Source organism: Pezoporus occidentalis, unplaced genomic scaffold (assembly GCF_034315485.1).
Source record: "Pezoporus occidentalis ecotype Australia unplaced genomic scaffold, CSIRO_AGI_Poc_V1 ctg117, whole genome shotgun sequence".
Taxonomy (NCBI): domain Eukaryota; kingdom Metazoa; phylum Chordata; class Aves; order Psittaciformes; family Psittacidae; genus Pezoporus; species Pezoporus occidentalis.
Genome location: NW_026912961.1, coordinates 5,097,395 through 5,122,905, shown reverse-complemented (window position 1 = coordinate 5,122,905; position 25,511 = coordinate 5,097,395). Strand labels below are relative to the sequence as shown.

The following is a 25,511-nucleotide window of genomic DNA, read 5'->3' as shown; positions in this document are numbered from 1 at the left end:
CACATATCTGTGTTTTACTGCAGAGTTCAAGAAGTAACATTCCACCTGAATGCAGCTATACCTAGTACTGAATTAATACATTAGTAAAGAAACACCAAAAAAGTAAAAAATATAAAGGCTCTTACTTGTTTATCTTTCAGGTCCAAAGCATCTTGTTTCTGTTTACATTTTTGAGAAATGTCTTTGATTTCAGCAGCCTGCATACGATGAGATATTTAAATTAGATAGTCATAGATTCAATTATATTTGTAAAATGCAGTCATATTTTACAGGACATTCTGCATATGCATAACTAAGCATTTATTCCACATTTTATTACTGACAAAGTCATACTTTCCAGTTTCTTCTTATTCTTACTTGTACCTATAACATGACGAACTGAATAACGGCTTATGAACTGTTCACAGCCATTTAACTACAGATCTGCAAATTCAGGCATGACAGATACTTGAAGTCTGCTAACCTAACTTCCATGGAGTAAAATAACTCCATTCTCAATTTTAATAAAAATGATACATTTAGATCATAACACTTACAAAATGTTCTTTTGCCAAAACCAGCTTTACCAGGAAAGAGCAGAGCAAGAAAGGCACAAATTCTTAGGCACAGGACAGCCAAAACAACTTGTCAAACCATACTAGTTCTGAAATGCCTTGTGCTAAAGGTATATCCTATGCTGCAAAGCCTGACAGCTTGTTGGCTCACACCTAGGCACCCATGTCTCTACTCTTTCTTTATCCTTCTCAGCTTCTACAGAGTTGTAGAATAATAAAGGTCAGAAAGGACTTCTGAGCATCACCCAGTCCCATCCCTTGCTCAAAGCGGTCTTCTGTCAGGTTGCCTACACACTTGTACAGCTGAGTCCTGAACACAGTGGAAGTGTACTATGATTTCTCTATGAACTTAATTCCTCTTTCCCTGATCCCTCAAGGCTGAAAACAGTGCAAGCATAATACTGGAATGCTGCAAAAGAATGGAAGGACTGTAAGCAAATGCCAGTGCAGACACGGAAATAAACACACACAGCACTCTTGCTGGAAGAAATGTCTTTCTACAAACTGAGTCATACTGAAAGTGCTAAGATGCATCAAGAATTAAAAATGTGGAACTTTTTCCTCCCATAGCCTCAAAGATGCACAAAAAATTCAGACCCTCACTACAGCTATTTGCATGAAGGCAACATGGAACAATAGATCTTGATCTTGCAGCTGAATGCTATGCAGTACCGATTCTGTGCTGCTCTCTCCAAAGACCTTGGGCAGGCATTTTGAAGAGAAAGCTTTTTCTCAGGAAACTGGTGCAAAATATTCAGAAAACAATCCTGAAAGCCCTCAAAATGAGGACACTTGTAAGGAAGCGTTTTAAATTAAATTTTTAAATAATCATTATATTCTCAATTATATTTAGCTATACCACCCTTACAGAACAATTAACAACTGTAATAGTCTTCATGGTTTTCAAGTTACAACCACAATACACTGCTTTACACTGTCAAGTACTGTTAAAAGAATTGCACCACAGAGTCCACTCTGTCCAAATGCCATTAAAGAAGTAACGGCCACAAGCTGTGCCAGGGGAGGTTTAGGCTGGATATTAGGAAAAAGTTCTTCACTGAAATGGTGGTCAGGCACTGGAACAGGCTTCCTAGACAAGTGGTGGAATCACCATCCTGGGAAGTGTTCAAAATTCATGAAAATGAGGCCCTTAGTGACATGGTTTAGAGGTGGCCTTGGCAGTCCTGGGATAACAGTTTGACTCAATCTGAAAGGTCTGTTTCAACCTAGTTGATTCTGTAATTATGTCACAATAAAGAGGTTATAGCTTTACAGTTTAAAAACTGAACACAGAACACATGAAATATTACATATGTTAACTGAGGACTTAAAATACCTACCTTATGTCTTATTTTCATATCCAGACTCTTAAAAGATTCTTCAGTTTCTTGGATTTTTTTTGTCAGTGGGGACTGCTGTTCTTTTAGATTCTTCAGCTCCTCCTTGGCTTGTTCTCGCATTTGTTTCACTACCTCATGCTGCTCACGAACATTTTCATATTCCTTGCAGGAGTTGAAAGTAAAACAATTACATACTTTTGTACTCTGTTCCACTGCTTCATACTGCTCTAACATTTTATTTAATTGTACACAAGTTTTATAAGAAAAATCTCATTCAGAGGCTACTGTTACTAGTCTTATGACTAGGGAATGTAGGGATCATTCAGTCCCTAGTAAAAGAACACACACATATAATGGTTTTTCAGTAATATGCAATTCAAGTAGGAGAAGAAATGACCGATTTGTCTGCTTTACCTTGTCTCTAAATCCATCTGGGTCTGTGTGGAAAAAGTAATTCCTTAGCCTCTTCTGCCTATAGTTTGAGCACTAGTTTAGGCAGAAGTCCTCAAGCTAAGGAGCAAATAACCATAGAAAACTCCAGGAAAAAGAAAAGGAAGGGGTTGGACAGATCTATCAGCGCCAGTAACAGATGTCAAACTGAAGTAAACCAAGGAGACAAATGGAGTGGAACATAACTTCAGGAAACAAAACTAAAACTCCACCATACACCATAAATACCAGAGAAGTCACTATCTAGGGAGTTTAACTGGAGGTGCATTCCTAAGAACCTCCACTTCAAGGCAGGGTGAATTCGGGGAAAAAAAAGTAGTTTAGGCTGAAGGAGTCATTTGTCATGCTTTTTTTTTCATGTCATGATCTCTGGAAGAAGAAATTAAAAACAAAACAAACAAAGAAGCAACCAACTGAGAAAAAAAAAAAACCACTAAAAAAATAAATCAAACAAAAAAAAAAAGAAAAGAATACGACACTCAATGACCATTAAGCATTCACGAGAAAAAAAAGATACTCAGAGGACCAGAGGGAGGAGAAGCAGGTACATGAATGTAGTGGTACAGAGGAAGGGAAGGCTGTCGGATTTGGCAAAGCACTAGAGAAAGCCCCTAGTTTAGAGCATATGTCTTGATTATTCCAAGCTTTGGAGCATTGAAAAGATAATAAATAAGGATAGCATGCCAGCTCTATCTATCTGTGACAGCTAACTTTGCTTTTTCTGCTACCATTTTTTCCCAGTTATTTAATGACCCTGATTGTAAACACACATAATTAATTGCAAATAAATGAACTTTGGCTATTAAACCCAAATTCTTTCTGCAGAGTTTCTTTGGCATAAAAATACTAAAGTATTTGAAATAAGCTGCTGTAATTCCGTCATGTGGAGTGCACTCAGTAGCCACCATTACAAAGCTAGAGGCAAAGCAATTATACTTCCATTTAGCTGATAGAATAAGCTAAAAATTTAGCTCTGCTCTAAATAAGGTATTACACTTCAAGGTCAAAGCAAATGCACCCACATACAATTACACCTCATTTCTTCAGATATAAACTACACATAGGTTTCTTTAGAAATTGAAGTGACATGGTTCTAATTCAGCAAATCCATTAAACACTTAAAAAAAAAAAACTGACTTTCACCAGACTTCTGTATTTTTATATCATTGATGCTTGTAATTATGCACTTAGCTAAACAGCTGCAAAACCTCCATAGGATTTCAGCCCTCCATATAGATATTTGCACCTCGGCTATGTAACAAAGCTTCTCAATTGTGAACAGAACAGGAGGAAAAGAAGAATGGACGCAGCTTGGTTTCAGAACTACATGTGCCCAGGGCATTTACAGCAGGCAGAACAGCACCTCCTGCTGCCATACTACCTTTAAACAATATACCTTATGGTATAAAGTACTACCTTAAACTTAAGCTTGGAAGGAAAAGAAACACCTTTTCTTTAAGGACCTACAAGTCCTATCTATGCTAGAAAAACTACAGCTCCTTAAATTTGTTCACCAACTGTAGATGACACTATCATCTGATGGAAGCCCCATTACAGTACACAAAAAAGCATAAAACATCCCTTAACTCCTTGAGCCCAAATATTTAACATTGTACCCCTAGGGTCCGATTTACGGAATATAAAGCAGATGCTCAGAAACCTACTAGATATATATAAAATTGTGTATAAGTCTTCATATACAGAAGCAGGTGAACTGACTATAAAAGTACTCCTTAGGTGAAGGATAGTAGTCTTCAGAATAAAACCACAGTTCTACAGTGGTCAAATAGTAAAATAAGTACAGCACTAGGCTTCCTCTTTTCCACTATGACCCAAGATATAACCTAATGCAGTATTTCAGCTGACTGGTATTCAAGCTGCCTCTTCTCCATTTCGTAACATAGTGTAGTGTTTATGCATCTGTCTCCTGGCTGATTCGGAGGCCCACCCAGCTATTCTGTTTTGTTACAGAGGCAATTCTAAACACCTATGCAAGCCTGGTGTACAAGTATAAACCAACCTTACAGGGAGGATAAAGGAGAGGGAAGATCCACAGTAAGAAGAATAAACTTTTGTGGTACTCTCAACTCTAGTGAATCCAATTTTAAGACATAAAAACCCCTTTTTTCTTAGGATCAAACAGTTTAGGTCAGATGAAAAAGAAATATCCCGTTCTAAAAGAATGCATTTACTTTAGAGAGCTTGGTATTTTGCAATACAGATGAACTCCGAGTGATTCATCAGAAGGATTTGACAAACACAAAAGAGCAACAATTCTGTACACTGAAGATCACAATGGAATGCAAATTTTTGTTGCAGCCTGTAGCTCAAATATCTTCTTTCTAGTAAAACAATTATCCTGATGACCCTTGATTTGAACTGTAAATTACCCACAGGCAAGTGACTTCTGGTAAACAATCTGGTACACACTACTGATTCTGTACTACAAATCTGATCTTCACATAGGTGTCAAAGCATACTTGTTCTGACATTTTTGTCAGAACACTATTGCTTCTAGAGATTCAGTGGCCAGAAAGTTGAATTTCTCCTAATTGAGTGCAACCATCAAAAGCATTTAATATACATCAGCAAACTGTATACATCAGCATTTAATATACATCAGCAAATCCAGAAGACAGCTATGAAAGAGTAAGGTGTGAAGAAGTCTGTCTAAATTTGCTTAAGAAACATGTAATTAACAGCATTGTTCTCAAACTTACCGAAGGCAGTTTAACTGAGAGCAGAGAGTTCACCCCCACTAGTTTCAGATGACCAGTCAGAGTTGTCTATCTGCAAGTACCTTACACTAGAGATCAGTATCAGCCTACATTAAATATACAAGACTTGTATCTCTCCTAGTAAAATAACACTCTCTTGTTAACTAAGCCAGGCTAATGCACGTGTAGTAGGAAAAACCCACATCATTCAGGAAGTGTGGAAGTCCAACCCTAAAGACACAGAGTGCACAGCCCACCTTCTTAGCACCTACCAACATTCACCTATTCCTATTGCTGCTCCTACATCCCTCGGTCATTACCACAGAGGCTTGAAAACAGGGAAGGTACAACCCCCTGAATCCAGCTGCTTTTCAAGATACAAGGGACAAAGTTCTTTGTACACTCATGTGAGACTTCAGTTATGTGCAAAACTTCAACAAGATAACTTACAAAAGTTTTCTGCATTCTGGAAGAAGCAAGTGGAACCACCTAGGCACGGCACTTAAATTAAGCCAGTTGTGTCTGCAAGGAGCATAAGGAATACTGCTCTTGGCCCGTACTGCTGGCTCTCCTAAATGGCCAAACGGGCAGTAAGTACTTAAGTTATGTCTTAAACAACTTCTTAAAAGTCTATCTACTGGTGCTGCTAGGAAAAAGCGGCGGGTCGTAGTAGTAGGGGACTCTACACTGAAAGGGACAGAAGCACTCGTCTGTCGGCCTGACCCTGTCTCAAGGGAGGTGTATTGCCTACCAGGGGCAAGGATCAGGGATGTAGCAGAGAGGCTGCCTGCTCTAGTAAGTCCCATGGACTATTACCCACTTCTGGAGATACATGTGGGTGCTAGGAATATAGATAGTAGTAGCCTGGGGAACATAAAGAAGGACTACAGAGCCCTCGGGGAGGTGGTTAGGGGCTCTCGAGCTCAGGTGGTCTTTTCGTCAATTCTCCAGGATACAGGGGAGGACCTAAAAAAAGCTAGGAGAATTAGCCAGGTTAATAACTGGTTAAAAGGGTGGTGTCATAGTCAGGGGTTTGGGTGTCTTGAACACGGGACCCAGGCTTGTAGGTCAGGCCTAGTGGGGTCTGGTGGAGCTGGCCTGATAAAGAAGGGAAAGAGCAGTTTTGGTAGGAGGCTTGACAGACTGGTCAAGGAGGCTTTAAACTAGATGTGTTGGGGGAGGGGGGCATCATTCCATTCCAACACACCCAGTCAGTTGCCAGAACCTATAATAAATGCTTGGAGCAATGTAGAGATATCCCAGCCTCTCCAGCCAATGAGCCAGCTTCAGCTGGAGCTCGGCTCAGATGCCTCTATACAAATGCCCGTAGCATGGGGAACAAACAAGAAGAATTAGAGATGTGTGCACGTCTATGGGGGTATGATATAATAGGCATCACAGAAACATGGTGAGATGGCTCCTATGACTGGGGTGTTGGAATGGAAGGTTACAGGCTCTTTAGAAAACACAGACCTGGCAGGCGGGGAGGGGGAGTTGCCCTTTATGCTAGGGATAGGCTGGAGAGTATGGAACTCTGTCTGGGGACACGTGAGCAGTCAACAGAGAGTTTGTGGGTCAGGGTTAAAGGGAATATAGCTATGGGAGACATTACTGTGGGGATCTGTTACAGACCGCCTGATCAAGGAGAACCTGCGGATGAAGCACTCCATAGACAGACAGGAAAAGCCTCATGCTCTCAGGCCCTTGTTCTCAACCCTGACATCTGTTGGAAGGATGGTATGGCCCAGAACAAGCAATCCAGGAGGTTCCTCGATTGTGTAGAAGACAACTTCCTTCTGCAAGTAACAGAGGAGCCGACAAGGAGAGGTACCGTGCTTGACCTTGTGCTCACCAACAGGGAAGGTCTCGTTGGAAATGTGACACTCCAGGGCAGCCTTGGATGCAGCGATCATGAGATGCTCAAATTTGAGATCCTCAGGACAGTGAGAAGAGCGTGCAGCAAGCTCACTGCCCTGGACTTCAAAAGAGCAGACTTTGGCCTCTTCAGGAACCTGCTTAGTAAGGTTCCATGGGATACAGCCCTAGAGGGCAGAGGGGCCCAAGACTGTTGGTTGATATTTAAGGATCACCTTGAATGCTGCAAGCTCAGGAGTGTTGCATCCCAACCAGAAGGAAGTGCAGCAGGAGGGCCAGGAGACCTCCTTGGATGGATAAGGAGCTCCTGAGGAAAATTCAATTGAAAAAAAGAGGCTTATAATAAGTGGAAGCAAGGACAAGTGGCATGGGAAGAGTACAGGGATGTTGTCTGCGAAGCTAGGGACAAGGTTAGGAAAGCTAAGGCCCAGTTAGAATTAAACTTAGCTAGAGGCATTAAAGATAACAGGAAGGGATTCTACAGGTACATAGCAAATAAAAAACAGACTAGGGAGAATGTAAGCCCCCTCAGGAAGCCCTCGGGAGAACTAGCTACACAGGATTTGGAGAAGGCTGAGGCTCTGAATGACTTCTTTGCCTCGGTCTTCACTGGCAAAGGCTCTGACCAAAGCAAAGTCTTGGAAGGCAGATGCAGGGACTGTGAGAATGAAGACCTTGGGACCACTGTAGGAGAGGATCTGGTTCCAGACCATCTTAAAAATCTGGATGTGCACAAGTCCATGGGACCTGATGAGATCCGCGGGTCCTGAAGGAGCTGGCAAATGAAGTTGCAAAGCCGCTGGCCATCATATTTGAGAAATCATGGCAGTCAGGTGAAGTTCCCGATGACTGGAAAAAGGGAAATATAACCCCCATTTTCAAGAAGGGGAAAATGGATGACCTGGGGAACTACAGACCAGTCAATCTCACCTCTGTGCCTGGCAAAATCTTGGAGCTGATTCTCCTGGACGGCATGCTAAGGCACATGAAAATCAACAAGGTGCTTCGTGACAGCCAGCATGGCTTCACTAAGGGGAAATCCTGCCTGACCACTTTGGTGGCCTTCTATGATGGGGCTACAGAACTGATTGACAGGGGTAGAGCAGTTGATGTCATCCAGCTGGACTTGTGTAAAGCATTCGACACTGTCCCGCACAACATCCTTGTCTCTAAATTGGAGAGACATCAATTTGATAGGTGAACCACTGTGTGGATAAAGAACTGGCTGGATGGCCGCACACAGAGTTGTGGTCAATGGGTCAATGTCCAGCTGGAGACCAGTAATGAGTGGTGACCCTGAGGGACTGGTGTTGGGACCGGTCTTGTTTAACATCTTTGTCGCTGACATGGACAGTGGGATTGAGTGCGCCCTCAGCAATTTTGCCGATGACACCAAGCTGTGTAGTTCGGTTGATACACTGGAGGGAAGGAATGCCATCCAGAGGGACCTTGATACGCTTGTGAGGGGGGCTGAAGTCAGCCTCATGAAGTTTAACCATGACAAGTGCAAGGTCCTGCACCTGGGTCGGAGCAAACCCAGGCACAGCTACAGGTTGGGCAGAGAAGAGATGCAGTGCAGCCCTGCAGAGAAGGACTTGGGGTGTTGGTTGATGAGAAAATGAACATGAGCAGACAGTGTGCGCTTGCAGCCCAGAAAGCCAACCGTATCCTGGGCTGCATCAAAAGGAGCGTGACCAGCAGGTCAAAGGAGGTGATCCTGCGCCTCTACTCTGCTCTTGTGAGACCTCACCTGGAGTATTGTGTGCAGTTCTGGTGTCCTCAACATAAAAAGGACATGGAACTGTTGGAACAAGTCCAGAGGAGGGCCACGAGGATGATCAGGGGACTGGAGCACCTCCCGTATGAAGACAGGCTGAGAAAGTTGGGGCTGTTCAGCCTGGAGAAGAGAAGGCTTCGTGGAGACCTCATAGCAGCCTTCCAGTAGCTGAAGGGGGCCTATAGGGATGCTGGAGAGGGACTCTTCATTAGAGACTGTAGTGACAGGACAAGGGGTAACGGGTTAAAACTTAAACAGGGGAAGTTTAGGTTGGATATAAGGAGGAAATTCTTTCCCATTAGGGTGGTGAGGCACTGGAATAGGTTGCCCAGGGAGGTTGTGAATGCTCCATCCCTGGCAGTGTTCAAGGCCAGGCTGGACGAGGCCTTGGGTGATATGATTTATTGTAAGGTGTCCCTGCCCATGGCAGGGGGGTTCGAACTAGATGATCTTAAAGTCCTTTCCAAGCCTAACGATTCTATGATTCTATGTAAGCAAATAATAAAAGTTAGGCTAAGAACAGTATTTCAAGACTTGACCTATTTGCACCAAGCAATTGTAACGATGTTCAAATTTCCAACATTGCAGTATTAGGAAAAACGGTTTTTATACGAAAAGTTCTGAAAAGAAAAAAAAGCAAAACAAAAAAACAACAACTTACCACCCAAGGCCTTTTCCTCTCAAGCATCTCAATTAAGTCTAGATGGCGCTTGCGCTCATGGTATCTCTCAACATCTTGCTTGTATCGTTCAACCCTCTGTTTCATCTTCTCCAAAGAGTTAGCTTTGTCTCTGCACAAGTTCTGTAAGAATGTATGTTTTCATGTTTTAAAACATCTACTTTGTGAAAACACTTTTCAGAAATAGTCTACACCTCACATGTATGTTAAAGCAAAAATTTAACAATAGAGAGAACATTTTTGCAAATCAGTAATCAGAGGGGAACAACCCAACTTGGAATAGTTGCCCAGCTTTTGCAAGTGCATTTAGCACATAGTTTCTGTGAAAACAAATCTAATTTGAACAGAAATTTTAAGTTGAAGTTTGTTTGTTTTTAATTTTCTCAGGAAGTTACTCCCTACAGCCGCCATTAATCTACTAGTTTCTAAAGCATCATAAGTGTTTCTGATATATATAAGTAGCAAACAGGCTTGTGAAAGATCTTGCAGAAATTTGTACAGAAACATTAAGGTTGTTATGAGAATGTGTATGTAGAGTGCAAATGCATGCGTGGACACTAGCACAAGAAAAAACAGCAAAACAAAGGATTACAAGAATGGCCTGTATGGCTAACAACAGACACCATTCCCAGGAGTAACAGCATGGAACACATAAATTCTGCAAAGACCATTAAGCCAGCACTCAGTTAAGATCACAGTACAAGTAACTGTCAGGGAAAGAGCCTGCATCCTAAAACCAGGATGGCAACAAGGTTGCAGCTCACTGCATTCCTTCTCCCTTATCCTCTTTATCTGTTAATAATCCAAACTAGGAAAAACAGGTAACAATTTTGTCTGTAATTTATGGAAGTTGAAGTTAGCAAGATTAAAGCAAAGGATCACAGTATAAGAACTGGTGATTCTGAAAAGCCATAAAAGATCTGTCCAGAAAAGCTGTTGCCAGTCAAGAATCACAGAGAAGTGATCAGTACTTGATAACAGGCATCCCTTGTCATCTGTGCCCAGACCACTTGCACACATATGTCTTCATGCTTATGAGCATGTGAATGTTGGAGTGAATGAATTAAAAAGATGAGCATGATTTGATAAAATAAGCTTTCCACAGACTTTGTAAATAAGGACTACCTTCTAATTCTGTAAGACACCCTGTTACAATTTATGATGCTAATTTTCCTAGTCATTGCTCTCTAATATACATGTTTACCTCTAGTTCTCTTTCTTTTTCTCTGAAGTTTTTCAGTTCACAGTGAAATTGGTACATTTCTGGAGGGCCAATGGATTTTTCAGTGGCTTCAAGCAACTCAACCTTACTCAGTTTTGCAAATTCTCCAACTCTGTCCTAGAAAAACAAACCACAAACAAAAAACAAAACCCACAAAAAAAAAAACAGTAGCAAAAAATATAGTACTAGTTAAGACAGTGCAATACAATAATACTGGATTTAAATATTTCAGTTTACTTATGAAAATAACCTCAGTTATAGCTCTGCACCAGACAGCTCTGACATAGGATGATCCTCTCATAGACTAGCAACCAAAACCTCCTCAACATTAGTAAGAGTTTTTGGAGCTGTTCTGGAATGATTCAAGCTTGAACCTTAGCTACGCTGGCTCTTTGGCAGCTTTGGAGGGTAGCTGTGGAGAACATGGGTTAGCTCATTATTTTTGAATTGGCTATCATTCTTCTGAACAAGTCAATCTAGTACAGACAATTAAAGGTTTTATTCAACTGTATTTTTAAAATTGGTTCTCAGGCTCCACCTTCCCACTATGAATGCTATGATTAACACAAAAGTTAAACCATAAAGAAGTTAACATTAAGGCTGGAAGCCAAGGGTACCAAGAAGCTTTGCTACGGCCTCTGTTGCAGCTATAGAGTCATCTAGTAGGACTACCTTCTGTTTTATGGAGAAAGACATTCAGACAACTCTTCCACTTCAGAATCCAAGCCTGAGGAACTGACTGGAGATAATGAGAGAAAAGTGCAAGCAGGGATTGACTGGGAAAGTCAGGGATGCAGGACTATAGGAACCATGCAGGGAAAGGTACAAGAGAGTGCTAGACCTCAAGACATCTTAAAAATTTCCTTGCAGATCAGCTACTTAAGAATATCCCTAGGGCAGCACAGACAGGACAGAGAGATACCACGGTCAGTGCTGATACTCAAACACTAACATGGGAAACATCAGCAGTTTTCCTTTCACTGTCAACAACAGTTACAAAACCTGCTCAACTAGTGAGCCTTAAAGGTCACATACTTCTCCTTTCTTTCACCATCACATCAGTATGTCTACCTCATCACTTCCATTCTTTGTGCTGTCCCATAAAATTGCTGAAGTGCTACAAAACCTAAGAAGCACCAAAACCTTCTCAAAACACAGCGCTCCATTTGCACCATCTTTCAGAAGTCATTCATACCTGAGGAAGAAACTGGCACAAATTGTCCACCTGGATGTTTAAGGCTGCAATCTGCTCTTCTACTGTTTTCAGGGTTGTTGGCTTTCTGTTGATAAACCATGCTGATGCATTGTTCACCACATGAATCTCTCGTGTGATGACGATATTTTCAGGTGTCTTAGACCTGATTAATAAAAAGGAGTGCTTACACTTTTGAGAATACACAAAAGTTACTGTCAAAGCATGTCAGACTTACAGTATTAAAACTTTTAGATAGCTAAATATTTAATATAAGTTAACTGGACAATAACAGCAGATTCACACTTTGTGCCTTGGAAAATGTCCAGTTCTTCAGTGGTAAACTAATCTCACACACAAAACATCAAGAGTATCTGCACATCTTAACTCAGAGGAAGTTATTTATATAAATTACATACTCCTGCTGAAAGTACGAGCCACTGTTACAGATGTGCATAGTTTATGTAAGAGCGTACTTTTTTCTATGTGATGAAGTTCTAAAATTGGGATGCAGGAGGTGCATATTGAAGCTAGACATTTACATATTAGTGCACAGAACTATATCAACAGCCTCCATTTGAGAATAAAAGTAGTATCATACAGTATGAAAAATACTAATTTGTTTTCATTTTCTGCTTTTCAAGAACAGCAAACATGCATCAGTTGTACACTTAATTCTCTAGCTCAATAGTCACCTTCAAAAATTGTCTGGTTAAGATACATCAATAACAAATGAGCAGTGAGACAGCCAACTCTTGAGAATTTTGGCCACTATTTTGATTTAGAAATCGTCTAGTACCTGTTCAATCAGCATATTGTTAAAAATGGAGGATAAGGGCTTGTAACAGTTTGGCAGCCATGTACCTTAGGAGACTTAAGGACAGCAGTCAAAGTAGAAGTAATTCAACAACTTCCAGTGTTTGCAATAAGTACCACAGGGATATGAGCCTGCTTCTTGAAGACTCTATGATTATTTCCTCATAAGTGCTTACTACCTTATTTTAATATTCCAGACTTCCTTCAAAAGACCATACTCATTTCTTTTATCAAATTAAGGAATTTTTCTCTTATTTCAGTTGTGATGTTTTCAGTAAGAATGAAGAGGAGTCCCACATACCAGCAGTAGCAGTATACGAAAGGCAGAACATTTGTTTTTAAAATTTAGACTGTTTTTTTCCTCTTCAAACATAATTTCTAACCACTACATCATCTGAATCATCCAAACATTAAATGTAAGCAAAAGCTAAACACACCACATACATCCATCTTTAGAGATATATTCTTTGTACATCAAGACATGGTAAAATGCTTTAGAAAGTGAAATTAAGACCAGTCACCACTGCTTGTTTATTGTTCGACAATTATTTAACCCTAAAATACTGAAGTCTGCATAAAAAAGTAAATCACGGACTTAAAGACAGACCTCTGAACGTCAGGTTCTTTTTCACAACTTTTTGAATGCCTATGTGAGGAAATAATCTCATTAAAAATACATGAGGAAATACAGTTTTACTACTTACAGTTCAATTTCTACTACACCTTTCAAGCATCCCTGCTTTACAAAGAGACCAACCTACAAAGTTAATTACAGAAGTTATTATTGCAAAGTAAGTATATTACAAAGTAATCTCTTACAAAAATACATATTTGTATAACTGAGTTGCTGTAGTAGGATATTTTATTGAAAATTTACAAACAAAATCTTCCTCAAAGGTTTACAATTTCTGATCTATTTCAACCTCTAAAACTGAACAAATTGTAATCAACAGATCCACGGAGAGGAAGAAGTTCTTATGAATTCAAGGATCAAAGAAATACAAATGAAAGAAATTGCCAAACATCCGCATTAAGAGAACTGCCCATTCTAACAGTTTAAAAATATGTAAATATGACAATAAAAATGCCAGTACACAGTGCTGCCACGCAGTGAATATCCATATCTACATTTGCTCAAAACTAAGCCGTAACCAAAATATGCAGAGATATTTAGGTACCCAGATTTGGTGCTCCAAAGATCTACTGAAATATATTATATCCAACCAGAACAGCCAAGAAAGCAAGAAACAAAACTTACAAAATTGACAAATAAAAGCTTCCTACTGTAAAGTCAACACATGATCTCTTGGGAGCAAAAAAAAAAAAAAATAAAATTTAAAATAATAGTAGGACAACTCAAAATAATCCAACTTCCATTTAAATCAAAGATCAGCAGCTTCGTGATTTCAGATAAACTCTAAGACAAGTTAAGAATACGTTATTTCTACAGGTTCTATTTACTTGGAAATTTAAGTTAGACTTTTTCTTTTTTTTAAATTATTTCTCCTTTAGTTAGTATTTTGGATAAAATGTCATTTATGCATTAGATGGCTTTTTTGCACCCAACTGTGGGTGCTTAAGATATCTTCAAATACAACCTCCAGTTTACTCAGGCCCCAGTACAATTTTGGCGTTTCCACTTCATAATTCAGTCAAGAGAACAAGCAGTTAAGTAAGCGAAAACCCCTTTGGAAAAGCCTTCCCAAACCTCTCTGGAGCAGGTTATGCTATAGTTTAAACACCCCACTTTTTATAAAAATAAAGCAAATGAAGGAAGACAGTCCTTTCCCCCTCCTCTGCCGGAGAGGACTCTTAATGAAATTCAGATTAAACATGAAAATTACATAAATTCATAGCTACCTTATCAGCTCGCCCTATGAAAGAAGGCTTTCCAGCCAGTCCCAGACAGATGGCACAAACAATGCTTGACTTTCCTGTTCCATTAGCCCCTACAATCAAGTTCAGATTGGGTCCTGGATGTACTTCACAGGTGTCGTATGTTCTGGAAAGCACAATAATTTCTTGAACATTACAAACACTATGTCACGTTAGAAAGAAAAATAAACAAACAAACAAAAAAAAACACCAAAAACCCACAACCACCGTCAACAACAAAAAAACACAATAACCAACACAAAAAAGAAAACAAAAAATATCTGCTTGCTTAAAAACACTTTATGATTATATTAAAGATATCTGACAGGTAATTTTATCAAATACTGTTTTGTAATAAAATCCCAGAGTGAAAACTAATGCTACAATGAAACACTGTGGAATACATTCCTACCAGACAAGAGTACTTACAACAACTTTCTTCAAAATGAATTATTATGAAGGATGAAACCCAGCCACATAATGACAATTTCTATTGTCTTCACTACAACATCATGTTATTTTACATGTTAAGTAAAAAAAAAAAAAAGACAGAAAATTGAAAATGGAATTAATTCAGTCAAGTCTGTTACATTTAATTCCAGCTGCCTGCTGCACTGCAGTTCACAGGAGATTCCACTCATCTAGCCTATACAATGCACTTGGGTCTTAAGCTCCGCAAGAATCCTGTGGAACTCCATCTTGATACATCATGCAATAGCTTTCTTGAGTTACAGGAACCTAAAAAATTAGCCTTTTATCAGTGATTTTCTAAAAATTATATTACACATCTTTCATTGCGTGCATCCAGCATGCCTACGGCAACTACAAGACAGCAAGCCCCAGCACACAAACTCAAACTATTAATGTTTGTACGATAGTAACACCCTGAATTTACAGTGATCTCCATCATTCCATTGTGTTCCTGCACTAGACTAAACACACAGAGACAAAATGAGACACTAACCCCAAAGAAGAAAAAGTAGTTAATGGTTGACACAGTAACATAGTCTAGGTACTTCTAGAAGAGGTGTTTGAACCCTTAATGCCGAGGCTTAAACTACTATGTTTGAAGCTTCATTTGACATCTGTAGCATGACCCGTTAACTACACAGAACTGCTTTCAAGGCTGACATATAGCTATTTATGCCCCATGCCTGGAAGTTATATGTTAAGTTACAGCGTTATGCCGCATGGCCTCATCCCTCTAAGCCCTTCAGGCCAGGCTGGACAGGGCTTTGAGCAAACTGATCTAGTATGAGATGTCCCTGCCCGTGGCAGGAGGGTTGGGGTTAAATCGTTTCCAAGGTCCTTTCCAACCCAAATCACTCTATGATTTAATGATTCTGTCAGCACACCAGCCACAAGTAAGAACCTGAAGGCTTCTACTAAGAAGTATAACAGCTCTAAATAGAATGGTATTCTTACTAACAACGAAGCTGAAGAAAGCATACACAAAAAGTAATACCACGTTTTATTCTAATGGTTCCCAGGACCTGCTGGAAACTACTGCCTTATGAACATCTTCTGCACTCTTCCCTTCTTCACTGCTTGACAATCACGTAACTGGGAGAAAAAAATGCTTGCAGAGGCTAATACAAATAAGAACCAACACCTTTGGGGAAGAATGGCCGACACGACCACCAGCGGGAAAAGCACCCCCGCAGCGGCGACACTACACTAAGAGCCTACATGAGGCCAGCAATCCAGACAGCTCTGAGCAAGGCATCACCTTCCCGGGAACACACGTTTCGCTTATTCCCTCTTCCAGCCCCCCCTCCCCTCGGTACCTAAGGCCTTATCAAGCCCCGCAGTTAACGGAGGGTGACACCGTGCTCCGTGCACCACGGCAGAAACCGGCAGCAGCGAGCGCGCTGCTGCCCCGCCAGCCTGCTACGCCCGGTCTGGCCCTGCTGCTCTCTTAACCGCCAGCTCCTGGGCCCCGCACCCGCTTTACAGCGGGGCGGAGGAGCGGGAGAGAAGCCGAGGTCGCCCAAACTAGCCACCGACCTCTGGAACGGCTAAAGTCCGTACGCCAGCGCTCACAGGCGCGCTGGGGCCAATGGCGGCCACTCGGCCGCCGCCAGCCAGGAGGGAAAACCGTCCGCCGCACACTCACAGGAAGTTCTCCATGAAGATCCTGACGATGGAGCCCTCGACGAAGCGGTGGCATTCCTTAGCGTTCCCCGCGGTCTCCTGGCTACCGCTGGCGCCAAAATGACAGGCATCCTGATTCCGCTTCTCCGGCACCGCCATTTTCCCCGCTCCGGCCGCGACGCCGCGCCTCGCTCTCACTAGCAGGCAAGAAACGGCGGGCAGGTGAAGAGCGCGCTCATTGGCTGAGAGGGAGGGACTGAGCCCTAGTGAAGCTTTTTATTGGCTTGCAGCACGCCATCCTCATGTCCATTGGCTGGAGGGGGGGGGGGGGTGATATGGGGCCCTGGAAGGAGGTTGGGGTGTTGCCATGGGTTTCAGGCACGGGTCACGCGGAGGCGGGAGCAGTAGCAGTAGGGACGTGCTGTGCCTACTCTGAGGCATCTCACGGCCTAACGGGCGTGAGGCGGGGCCTGGGCCAGTCCCGGCCGGCGGGAGGCATCCCCCCCTTGCTTCGCTGGCCGTACGTCCCGGTGGGTATTGCGGAGGGAGGACGGCGTCTATCCGGCCCGCCTCCGTTAGGGTGCCGTGGAGCGGAGGGACTGTGCTGGTGCCGGCGACCACGGCCTCGGCCCAGTGCTTTCCCTCAGAAGAGGAGCGACCATCACCGGAGCCCGCCTTTAGCGGCCTTCTCGGAGGCCCAAGGCTGGAGCGGGAGCGGGCTGGCGACCCGGCCTCTCGAATATCTCTGCCCGGTAGCCGCCTTTCTGCGGGGGCTGGCGGCAGACCCCGTGGAGGGAGTAGTGTAACGGCGTTCCCACGAGGTGGCAGCACAGCCGAGAAGTCGGGCGGCCGGTGCTGCAGGCGTGGGCACCTTCTTGGTACCCCCCGTCCTTCACGAGTCCTGCGTGGGCTTCGGGCGAGCGAGCTCTCCTCGTTTTCATATTCCAGCACCTGTCTGAGTTTGTTTGCTTTTTCTTCGTTTTTAACGAAACAGTAGGAAAAGTATCTGTTCCTTCAGAAAGTCCGCACAAAGGACAGGTCCTATAGATCCTAGACGAATGCTTGTGTGTGAGATTTTGGCACCTTGACAGCTGGACGATCACCAGTGGTACTCGGACTCCTGGAGTTACGTTACTTTTCCCACATGCTTTACTTTTCCTCCCAGAGCAAGAGTTCCTGATGGAGCACAAGACCTTTTAAATAGCCAAATTTTCTATGAGGGATATGGAGGCTGATAAGACTGCTAAAGCAAAGACATAAGAAACTGCTTTGCTTAAGTGGAACTAGGTAAAGGAATCAACACGTAACTAGAGTGTATTTGGTTTTTGTCCTAGTAATTTTACAAGGAAAACAGTGTTTTTCCAATATCAACCACATACTTGGCAGAGGCTTGCCTGTACCTAAGGAACTGTGTCTATAGTATCTTGCAAATCATAGAATTGTAGAATACCATGTTGAAAGGGACCTCAAGGGCTGTCTGATCCAACCTTTCTTGGCAGATCATGACCTAGACTAGATGTCCCAGCACCCTGAATGTGTCCAGTGCTGGGGAGTTCAGCACTTCCGTGGGGAGATTATTCCAATGGCTGTTTGTTCTCATTGTGAAAAATTTTCACCTTGTGTCAAATGAGAATCTCCTAGGACTAACTTGTGCCCATTACCCCTTGTCTTCTCTATGTGACTGCTTGTAAAAAGGGAGTCTCCATTCTCTTTGTAGCCACGCTTCAAATATGGTCTCATGCTCTGCCAGTGAGGAGGAGTACATGAAGCCGGGAGGAAGCAGAGACAGGACACCTGACCCAAACTAGCCAAAGGGGTATTGCATACCACAGCACATCATGCCCAGCATATAAACTGGGGGGAGTAACCCAGAAGGCCAAGATTGCTGCTCAGGTCAGGCTGGGTGTTGGTCAGTGGGTGGTGAGCAATTGCATTGTGCATCACTTGTATTTATTGTTGGTTTGGTGGGGGGTGGTGTTCCTTCCCTTTTTAGTTTTATATTCTCTCCACTTGTTATTTCCCTTATTGTTATTACTAGTAGTAGTAGTTTTGTATTATACTTTAGTTATTGGACTGTTTGTATCTCAACCCATGGGTTTTGCATTCTTTTGATTCTCCTCTCCGTCCCGCTGAGGGTAGGGGTGGGGGCAAAAGGGAGAGTGAGTGAGCAGCTACATGGTTCTGCGTTACCGGCTGGGCATAAACCGTGACAGTGTGTCTAGCTAATTAAAGTATTAGCTGATTTATGAGTAAGCAATGTTTCACTTAGTTAATATAGTCTCCTAAATCAGTTATGTCTCACGCTTGCAGACCAAAAGGGTAGAGCTGGACTTATAAACAGTGACTTCAAGCCAAAAGAGAAGGAGGAGGTAGATTAAGGAGCCATTTCAAGATATTCCCACTAAAGATTGCTGAAGAGATCTGGTTTTACTAGAGCTTGTCAGGGAGCATTTTCCAGGATCTGATGGGTATGAGTGCCAGTGAGAGCTGGAAAAAGGAGATGCCAGAGGCTGCCAAGTAGGCAGTTCTTAGACCCAGAGGAGTTCTTGAAAGAATGGAGGGAGGATGTAAAAGCCAATACAGAATGTAAGAGCAGCGGGATGTAATTACAGTATTTAGCAGTGAGCAAAGGAACATAGCAGAACATGGCTAAGAGACCAAAATGCTTATATTTAAGAAAACCATATGCAGGTGGGAAAAACAGAAAGGTGAGGGAGGTGGACAGGAAAACAACAGAGGAAGTATTAGAAGAAAACAGCAAGAAGATGAATATCGAGCAAAGTAATGTAATGGATATTGAAAGTTTATTCATTCATTCATGCTCAAGCAACTGAGAAACTTGGTATCATAAATTGAAATGTTTTTCCAAAGGAAATGTTAAACAAATTTGCCATCTGACACCTCGTGGGGTTTTTGGGGCAGGACAAGACTCATGTTTTCTCTTTTTCAAAAAATATGAAGGGTAGAACCTTTTGACCCAGTGTGTCATGTTTCAGGAAAAGCGTGTTTTCTTGAGCCTTTTACTTTACACAGTGGTCCAAATGGAGCAGTGGGTCTCTTGAAGTGTGGGCAGTCACACTTGTAACCTGTGTTCAGACCCAGGTAAATAAAATGCTAGGTCTTTTAGTGCTCAGCTTGAGCTGTTCTAGTGAAGCTTCATGACGTCATGTGGAGTTGGATTTATGTTAGGCTTATTTTTCTGTGATACAATAGCCAGCCAGAATATGGTTTCATTTATGTCAGTGTAAAGCTAGAATGACAGTTATATATTGTGTTATTTTGTGTTTTATTTGGCATAACTAAGATCTAAATTGGGCTCTCTTTTTGATAACTAATAAGGATAGTGAAGAAAAAAAGGTTAACCAATGGAAGATATTTAAATAATAAAGACAGGATTAAACAAGAGGGCAGTAAAAGGGCTTTTTCTCTATCTCAGACAAATTCGGTTCCACTCTGCACAAAGCTACATTTAGAGCCATCACATACAAGCTTGTTAGTGTCTGGGATTTTACAGCTCCTTTTGAATCAAATCAGTTACTTGTAGGTTCCTCAGTAGCTTTTGAAGAAATTTTCAGACAGTAAACAAGCCTATTATAGCACAACTCAGGACTGTTCTTTGCCTTGCTCTGGTCCCTGTATGGCTACTGCCGCAGTAAGAAGGGATCCGAGAATAAATATAAATGGATCCAGAGCAGAAATCAGTTGCATGGGGAGTTTCTTATTTAGACAGAGCTGAAGGAATGTTTTCTGTATCAGCATAAAACTGAAGTTTGATGGGGGGTAAATGTAAATGCACCTTCCTTAGTTTTCAGATGTTTTGCAGCCATTCTTTCATTAGTCTCCGAATTTCCTATTCTATAGACTGATATTCAGCAGGCACTGAAGTAATTTAAAGTAATTGTGGAAATTTTCCATCTATTCTTTAGTGCTTTCAGCAGAAATGTGTGGAAGGTTGCTGTTGTTCCCCACTGAAGGAAGAATTTACGCTTTTTTTTTGCAGTCAGGACAGTGCTTCACACCCTGTGGATAAACTACCCTCGGTGATATCAACAAAATCATCTTATCAGTGAGGTTTCTAGAGGACACTCAATGGAGAGCAGGATGGAGTACTTTGCTTATGTTCTTATTCTTGTCAGCCTAAATCTGATTACTTGGATGGCATTATGCAGAGCTGCATTAATTGTTAGAGACAGGAATCCAGTAGTTATATTTTGTGCTTCATTTTGTTTACAGAAAAGTCCCATCAGAATTATGGAAAACCAGCAAGCCTGATGAATTTAACCACTTCATTTTCACTTATTTTCTGCTTAAATAATTTGATCTGAATGTCGATCCCAAAGGCATATGCTTTACAGAACAACACTGACTCTTAAGAAACAGTTCATTGTTTCTGATTGTTTTAATTTTGAGAATAATGTTAAAAGTGATGTGTTCATAATCAGCTGCCAATGGGGACTGTAGATAGCTAGGATAGGTAGTTGTCAGTTACTTTTGGCTCTTCCTTAGTCTTTAGGAAATAATAAACTGCTTCAATCTGTGTGGTCAAATAAACACATTAATACTGAATGTATTCAACTGAACAATTTCTTCAACTGTTTGTGTCACCAACATGAAAACTGACTGCAGATGCAAGGAGCTAGATTGTCCTGGGTGCTGTTTACCCTTACAGGCTGTTTGGAAAAATATGCTTTGTTCTGAAAGAAAAGGTTATTCCCACTATTCAGAGCTCACGTTTTGTGGCAACAACTTGAATTTGGTGATTGTAAGAACTGTTTCAATGGCTTAATACAAGAACTTCCTGTAGCAGATCAGATTGCTTTCTGTCAGATGTCTTAGGTGACGTGACCCACATATATTCAAAATAGTGAATTCAGGCTGTTAGCTTCAGTTTTTTCTCATTGCATTGATAACTATAAAGTCTAGAGCAGAGCAATAAGATGATTTTCAAAGTTACATTTTATTAGGAAGTTATAATTTCAAAACAAAACTTTGTACACAAACACATAAAATTTTAAAAATTAGTAAGTTGTGTGAATTCAGTTTCCTACTAATACAGTGCAAGGCATCTGTGGTTGGGTAAAGTGTAAGTACATTCGCTGTGAGTGTACAATTGAAAAAAAAAAACCCAAACAAGACTTGTATGCCAGAAAGCATGGCTTCAAAGGGTTTCATTTCATATAGTTCAAAATGTCAGCAGCTTACACTGAATTATACTGGAACACTAAAAGTGAGTTTGTTATTGGTAAGGAATACAAATATATTTGTTAAAGAATACAAAACCACAAAAAATTGCTAGCAGAGTGTTAAGAGTTTCCCAGAGAGATTTGTCATCATGAGTAATAGCACTTAACCTGTAGGCTATTGCTACAGGTAATAGTTATTGCTATAGGTATTAGTATTGCTATAGGTGTAGTATTACCTATAGCAATAGCTATAGGTAATACTATTTTCTTTATTATTTCAAAATATTTATAATTTCCTTAACAAAAATCCATTCTGTACGCAACACAAAACATTCACTGAATGCAGATTTAAGATGACACAATATTGGATCCTAGTTGTGCACCTTTTCTTTTCTCTTTTTACCTATGTACCAGAAAGGTGGGTTGTTGTTTATTTTTTTAAAAGGTGCATTAAAATGAATGATCTGTGCAAAATGGGAAGCGTTTACGTAATAACTGATGCAAAACTCATGCAAAAGAGAAAAAATATAAAAAAATCCCCCAACAGTCTAAGAAGCCCTGAGTCAGTAATTTCATTTCAAAGGCGAGGAACATAAGTGCTCTGTGTTCTTATACATTGGTGCATACTCAAACCAGTATTTACTTAAAACATGTTTTAAAATAAGCAATTTGTGCAGTTTCTCACATATGGGTCTTCTGTGCACTTCATTCCTTTCAGCGGACTGTATTTAATACTCAATTTCATTTAAGCTGTCAGGATAGCCTGATGAGAATTGAATTTCTTCCACTTCTAGAATACAAAGAAGGGGAAAATACTGTAATTATTTGTATTTTTATCATACATAAGAATGTATAAGACAGAATGTAATTACCATGCTGTATTAAAGTGAGACTGCCATATGTTTTTTGAAGTCTACAGCATCTCTACTAGTGCAGATTCTGAGGATTGTCTCTCATCTTATTAGAAAATAAAAATTCTTCACTAATCCAGCAGCACAATACTAAATTCAGATCCATTCAGGGTGGTTCAAGGGAAGAAGTATCACTTCTCTAATTACAAGATGCACTGTGAATTGCTGGGTGTCTCCTAAGATAAACAATCTGTTTAAACTTACCTAAACAGGGTCCTGCCTGAAACAGAATATCATCAATAGCAGTGTCACTTCTTATTGACACACCGCGGATCGCCTCAAAAATAATCTGTAAAGGTAAAACACAGCTTTTCATGAATCCCACAGGAGAGGAAGGACTAAAAAAAAAAAATAGTACCCAAGCAGTCTGTTCAATGATCTAGTGTGTCTGGAAAGCCTGCTTCTTGGAAGGAGACCTCTATGCTCCGTCAGTGGACTGATTGCCCTGGTCAGAGAATTTGGGTGTGTGGTGTGCTAAAGGAAGCAAATCTGTTTGCACAGTTTGTTAGGAAATGGCTGTGTGTTATAGACCACTCATAATTTGTCTCTAGCAATGTGGCATTTCTGTGTTGCTTTTCAGCCCAAGTGTGTAGCTGTGTGTGTTCTGTAGGTAAGCAAAACTTGGAGGGGAGAAAAAGCATGACAATATTGTTGTGGTCTTACTGATGAGGGTAAACTTGTTTCTTTTCTTCAAAAAGGTTTCTTTTTGTCATATGTGTGGGGTTTGTTGTTGGTTTTGTTTGTTTTGATTTCATTGTTTGTTTCCTAATTAATTTCCAGACTCTTAAGGCAAAGTGAATAAAAATACACAGGCAACATCTTTGGTTAATGATCAGGCCAGTAATTTCAGCTTCCTCTTTGACAGAGAAACTGAAGCAAGCTTTGTCTCTGGCACTACTGAAATGATAGCACTCTTGAAACCAAAGGCAGAGCTCTGGCTTGGTAACTTCCCTTGCCTTTGGTGTGTCCTGGGTTCAGCAGTAGCAGTCATGACTGCTACTGCTGAATCCAGGACAGGTGCCACCTCAAAAAGACTGTCCTGCAAGAAGCAGCCGTTTTATCACAGCGTAGTGGTTATGTCAGATCTAGACAGGACTTTAGACAGCTAAAGGAAAAGAAATTCTGCAAGTGATATAAATAAGAATATATTACTGCTGACAAGAAATAATGGGAAAACAGCATTTAAATACTTTTTTTTTAATTAATGAACTATTTTCATACTTGAAGCCTATTAATGTCTTCAGTAATTCCTTCCCTACCTTCATTTGTAAGAAATCACATGTTACTTCAGCTTGTTCAGGTGTCCATTCAATGCTATCTACATTTAACTTTTTTTTTTCTTAATACAATCCAAAACTTGGATTTTAGCACATTGTTCAGTTCAATATTCTGTTTTGACTGTTTTTTGTTCGTTTGATTTTGTTTTGTTTTTGTTTTGTGGGTTGGGTGGGGTTGGGTTTTTTTTCTTACCTGGTAATTTCTATCACTTTCATATTCTATCAGTCCCCTTAGCCATGAGATGCTTTGTTCCCCTGTCCTCCTCCACAAAGGAATCTCGTCTTCATCACCTTCCTTTTTTAGATAAACACTTAATAATCCAGTCCCAGCTCCATACATATTATAGAAAAATGTCAAGCACTGTTTTCCAGAGACTCCTCTTAGTGATCTTGAAACTAGGTATGCTCTCTGTCCATAGACCATGTCAGATGCCTCTATGTACATGTAATATCCTTAAAAAGATACACAAGCAAATATTAGCAAAGTAGAATACATTCTATCAGCATGTTCACTATGCTCAACAAGCTCAGTATGTAAAAAACTATTATTGAAACTGTTTTGATAAAGATTTTTATGCCAGAGTCAGTACTATGTAGAATTAACAATGGAAGAACATAGTTAGCTGGTGATCTGATATTACAAGCCAAAAAGAAATATTCCCATATGAATTCTCAATTCCACATGTAGAATTTTGGCCATACAATCTGCAGGATGCAGCTGTTACAGAAATTTTACCAGGAGATGGGAAATGGAGATTTTGCTGAATATGCACAAAGCCATCTTTTTAGATAAAGATATCTGAAACAAGATAAAACATTTGTTACTTTGTTAACTAGGAGTATTTGATATTTTGTTAGCTAAAACGAAACTAGTTTTCCAGAGTAATTTGAATTGAGGTTTCATAGAGTGAAACTTCAGATGCACAGCTGAAATAACAATTCTTGATAATGCTTAACATGGTTTACACTCGATCACAGTTGACAGAATAATAATAGCTTTTGGTGAGCCTTTTAGGCAGTCCAACTGCTTTTGTAATCTGGCTAAAATTTTTAACAGACTGGATAGATAGATAGCTACTGTGAATGAACCAGCTTGTCTGCAACTGACTTTATAACTTATTGAATGAATGCTAACCAATGTGAAAGAGGGCAAATCCAAAGCCCCCCAAAGCCTTTTTAAGCTTATGTAAGCATTTGAAGTTCACAAGCCTATGGGCAGTTGCATCCATTATTATAGAATCATAGAATAGTTAGGGTTGGAAAGGAGCTTAGGATCACCTAGTTCCAACCCCCCTGCCATGGACAGGGACACCTTACAATAAACCATGACACCCAAGGCTCTGTCAAACTGGACTTGAACACCACCAGGGATGGAGCATTCACAACTTCCTTGGGCAACCCATTCCAGTGCCTCACCACCCTAACAGGGAAGAACTTCTTCCTTATATCCAACCTAAACTTCCCCTGTTTAAGTTTGAACCCATTACCTCTTGTCCTATCACTACAGTCCCTGATGAAGAGTCCCTCCCCAGCACCTCTATAGGCCCCC

The 25,511-nt window shown here is 40.9% G+C and overlaps 2 protein-coding genes across 4 annotated transcripts in view; both read right to left on the bottom strand.

Annotated features, from left to right (window-relative positions):
* SMC5 (structural maintenance of chromosomes 5) overlaps positions 1–16,768 on the bottom strand; it is a 45,547-nt gene extending 28,779 nt beyond the window's left edge. For both annotated transcript variants that reach the window (XM_062641356.1, XM_062641364.1), the window contains exons 1-8: positions 16,614–16,768; positions 14,483–14,624; positions 13,327–13,379; positions 11,810–11,972; positions 10,597–10,731; positions 9,375–9,515; positions 1,895–2,056; positions 126–197 (exon numbers count right to left, since the gene is read on the bottom strand). In XM_062641356.1, the coding sequence (XP_062497340.1) occupies positions 126–197; positions 1,895–2,056; positions 9,375–9,515; positions 10,597–10,731; positions 11,810–11,972; positions 13,327–13,379; positions 14,483–14,624; positions 16,614–16,750 (1,005 nt within the window). In that variant the 5' untranslated portion in view covers positions 16,751–16,768. The remainder of the gene's footprint in view (positions 1–125; positions 198–1,894; positions 2,057–9,374; positions 9,516–10,596; positions 10,732–11,809; positions 11,973–13,326; positions 13,380–14,482; positions 14,625–16,613) is intronic.
* Positions 16,769–22,031: 5,263 nt separating this feature from the next.
* Positions 22,032–25,511, bottom strand: part of MAMDC2 (MAM domain containing 2) — a 58,153-nt gene continuing 54,673 nt past the window's right edge. Inside the window, exons 12-14 of one of the 2 annotated variants that reach the window (XM_062641043.1) lie at positions 24,156–24,415; positions 22,890–22,974; positions 22,032–22,564 (exon numbers count right to left, since the gene is read on the bottom strand). In XM_062641043.1, the coding sequence (XP_062497027.1) occupies positions 22,503–22,564; positions 22,890–22,974; positions 24,156–24,415 (407 nt within the window). In that variant the 3' untranslated portion in view covers positions 22,032–22,502. Of the gene's footprint in view, positions 22,565–22,889; positions 22,975–24,155; positions 24,416–25,511 lie in introns of those variants that run through there. The other variant, XM_062641068.1, reaches the window with a different exon arrangement.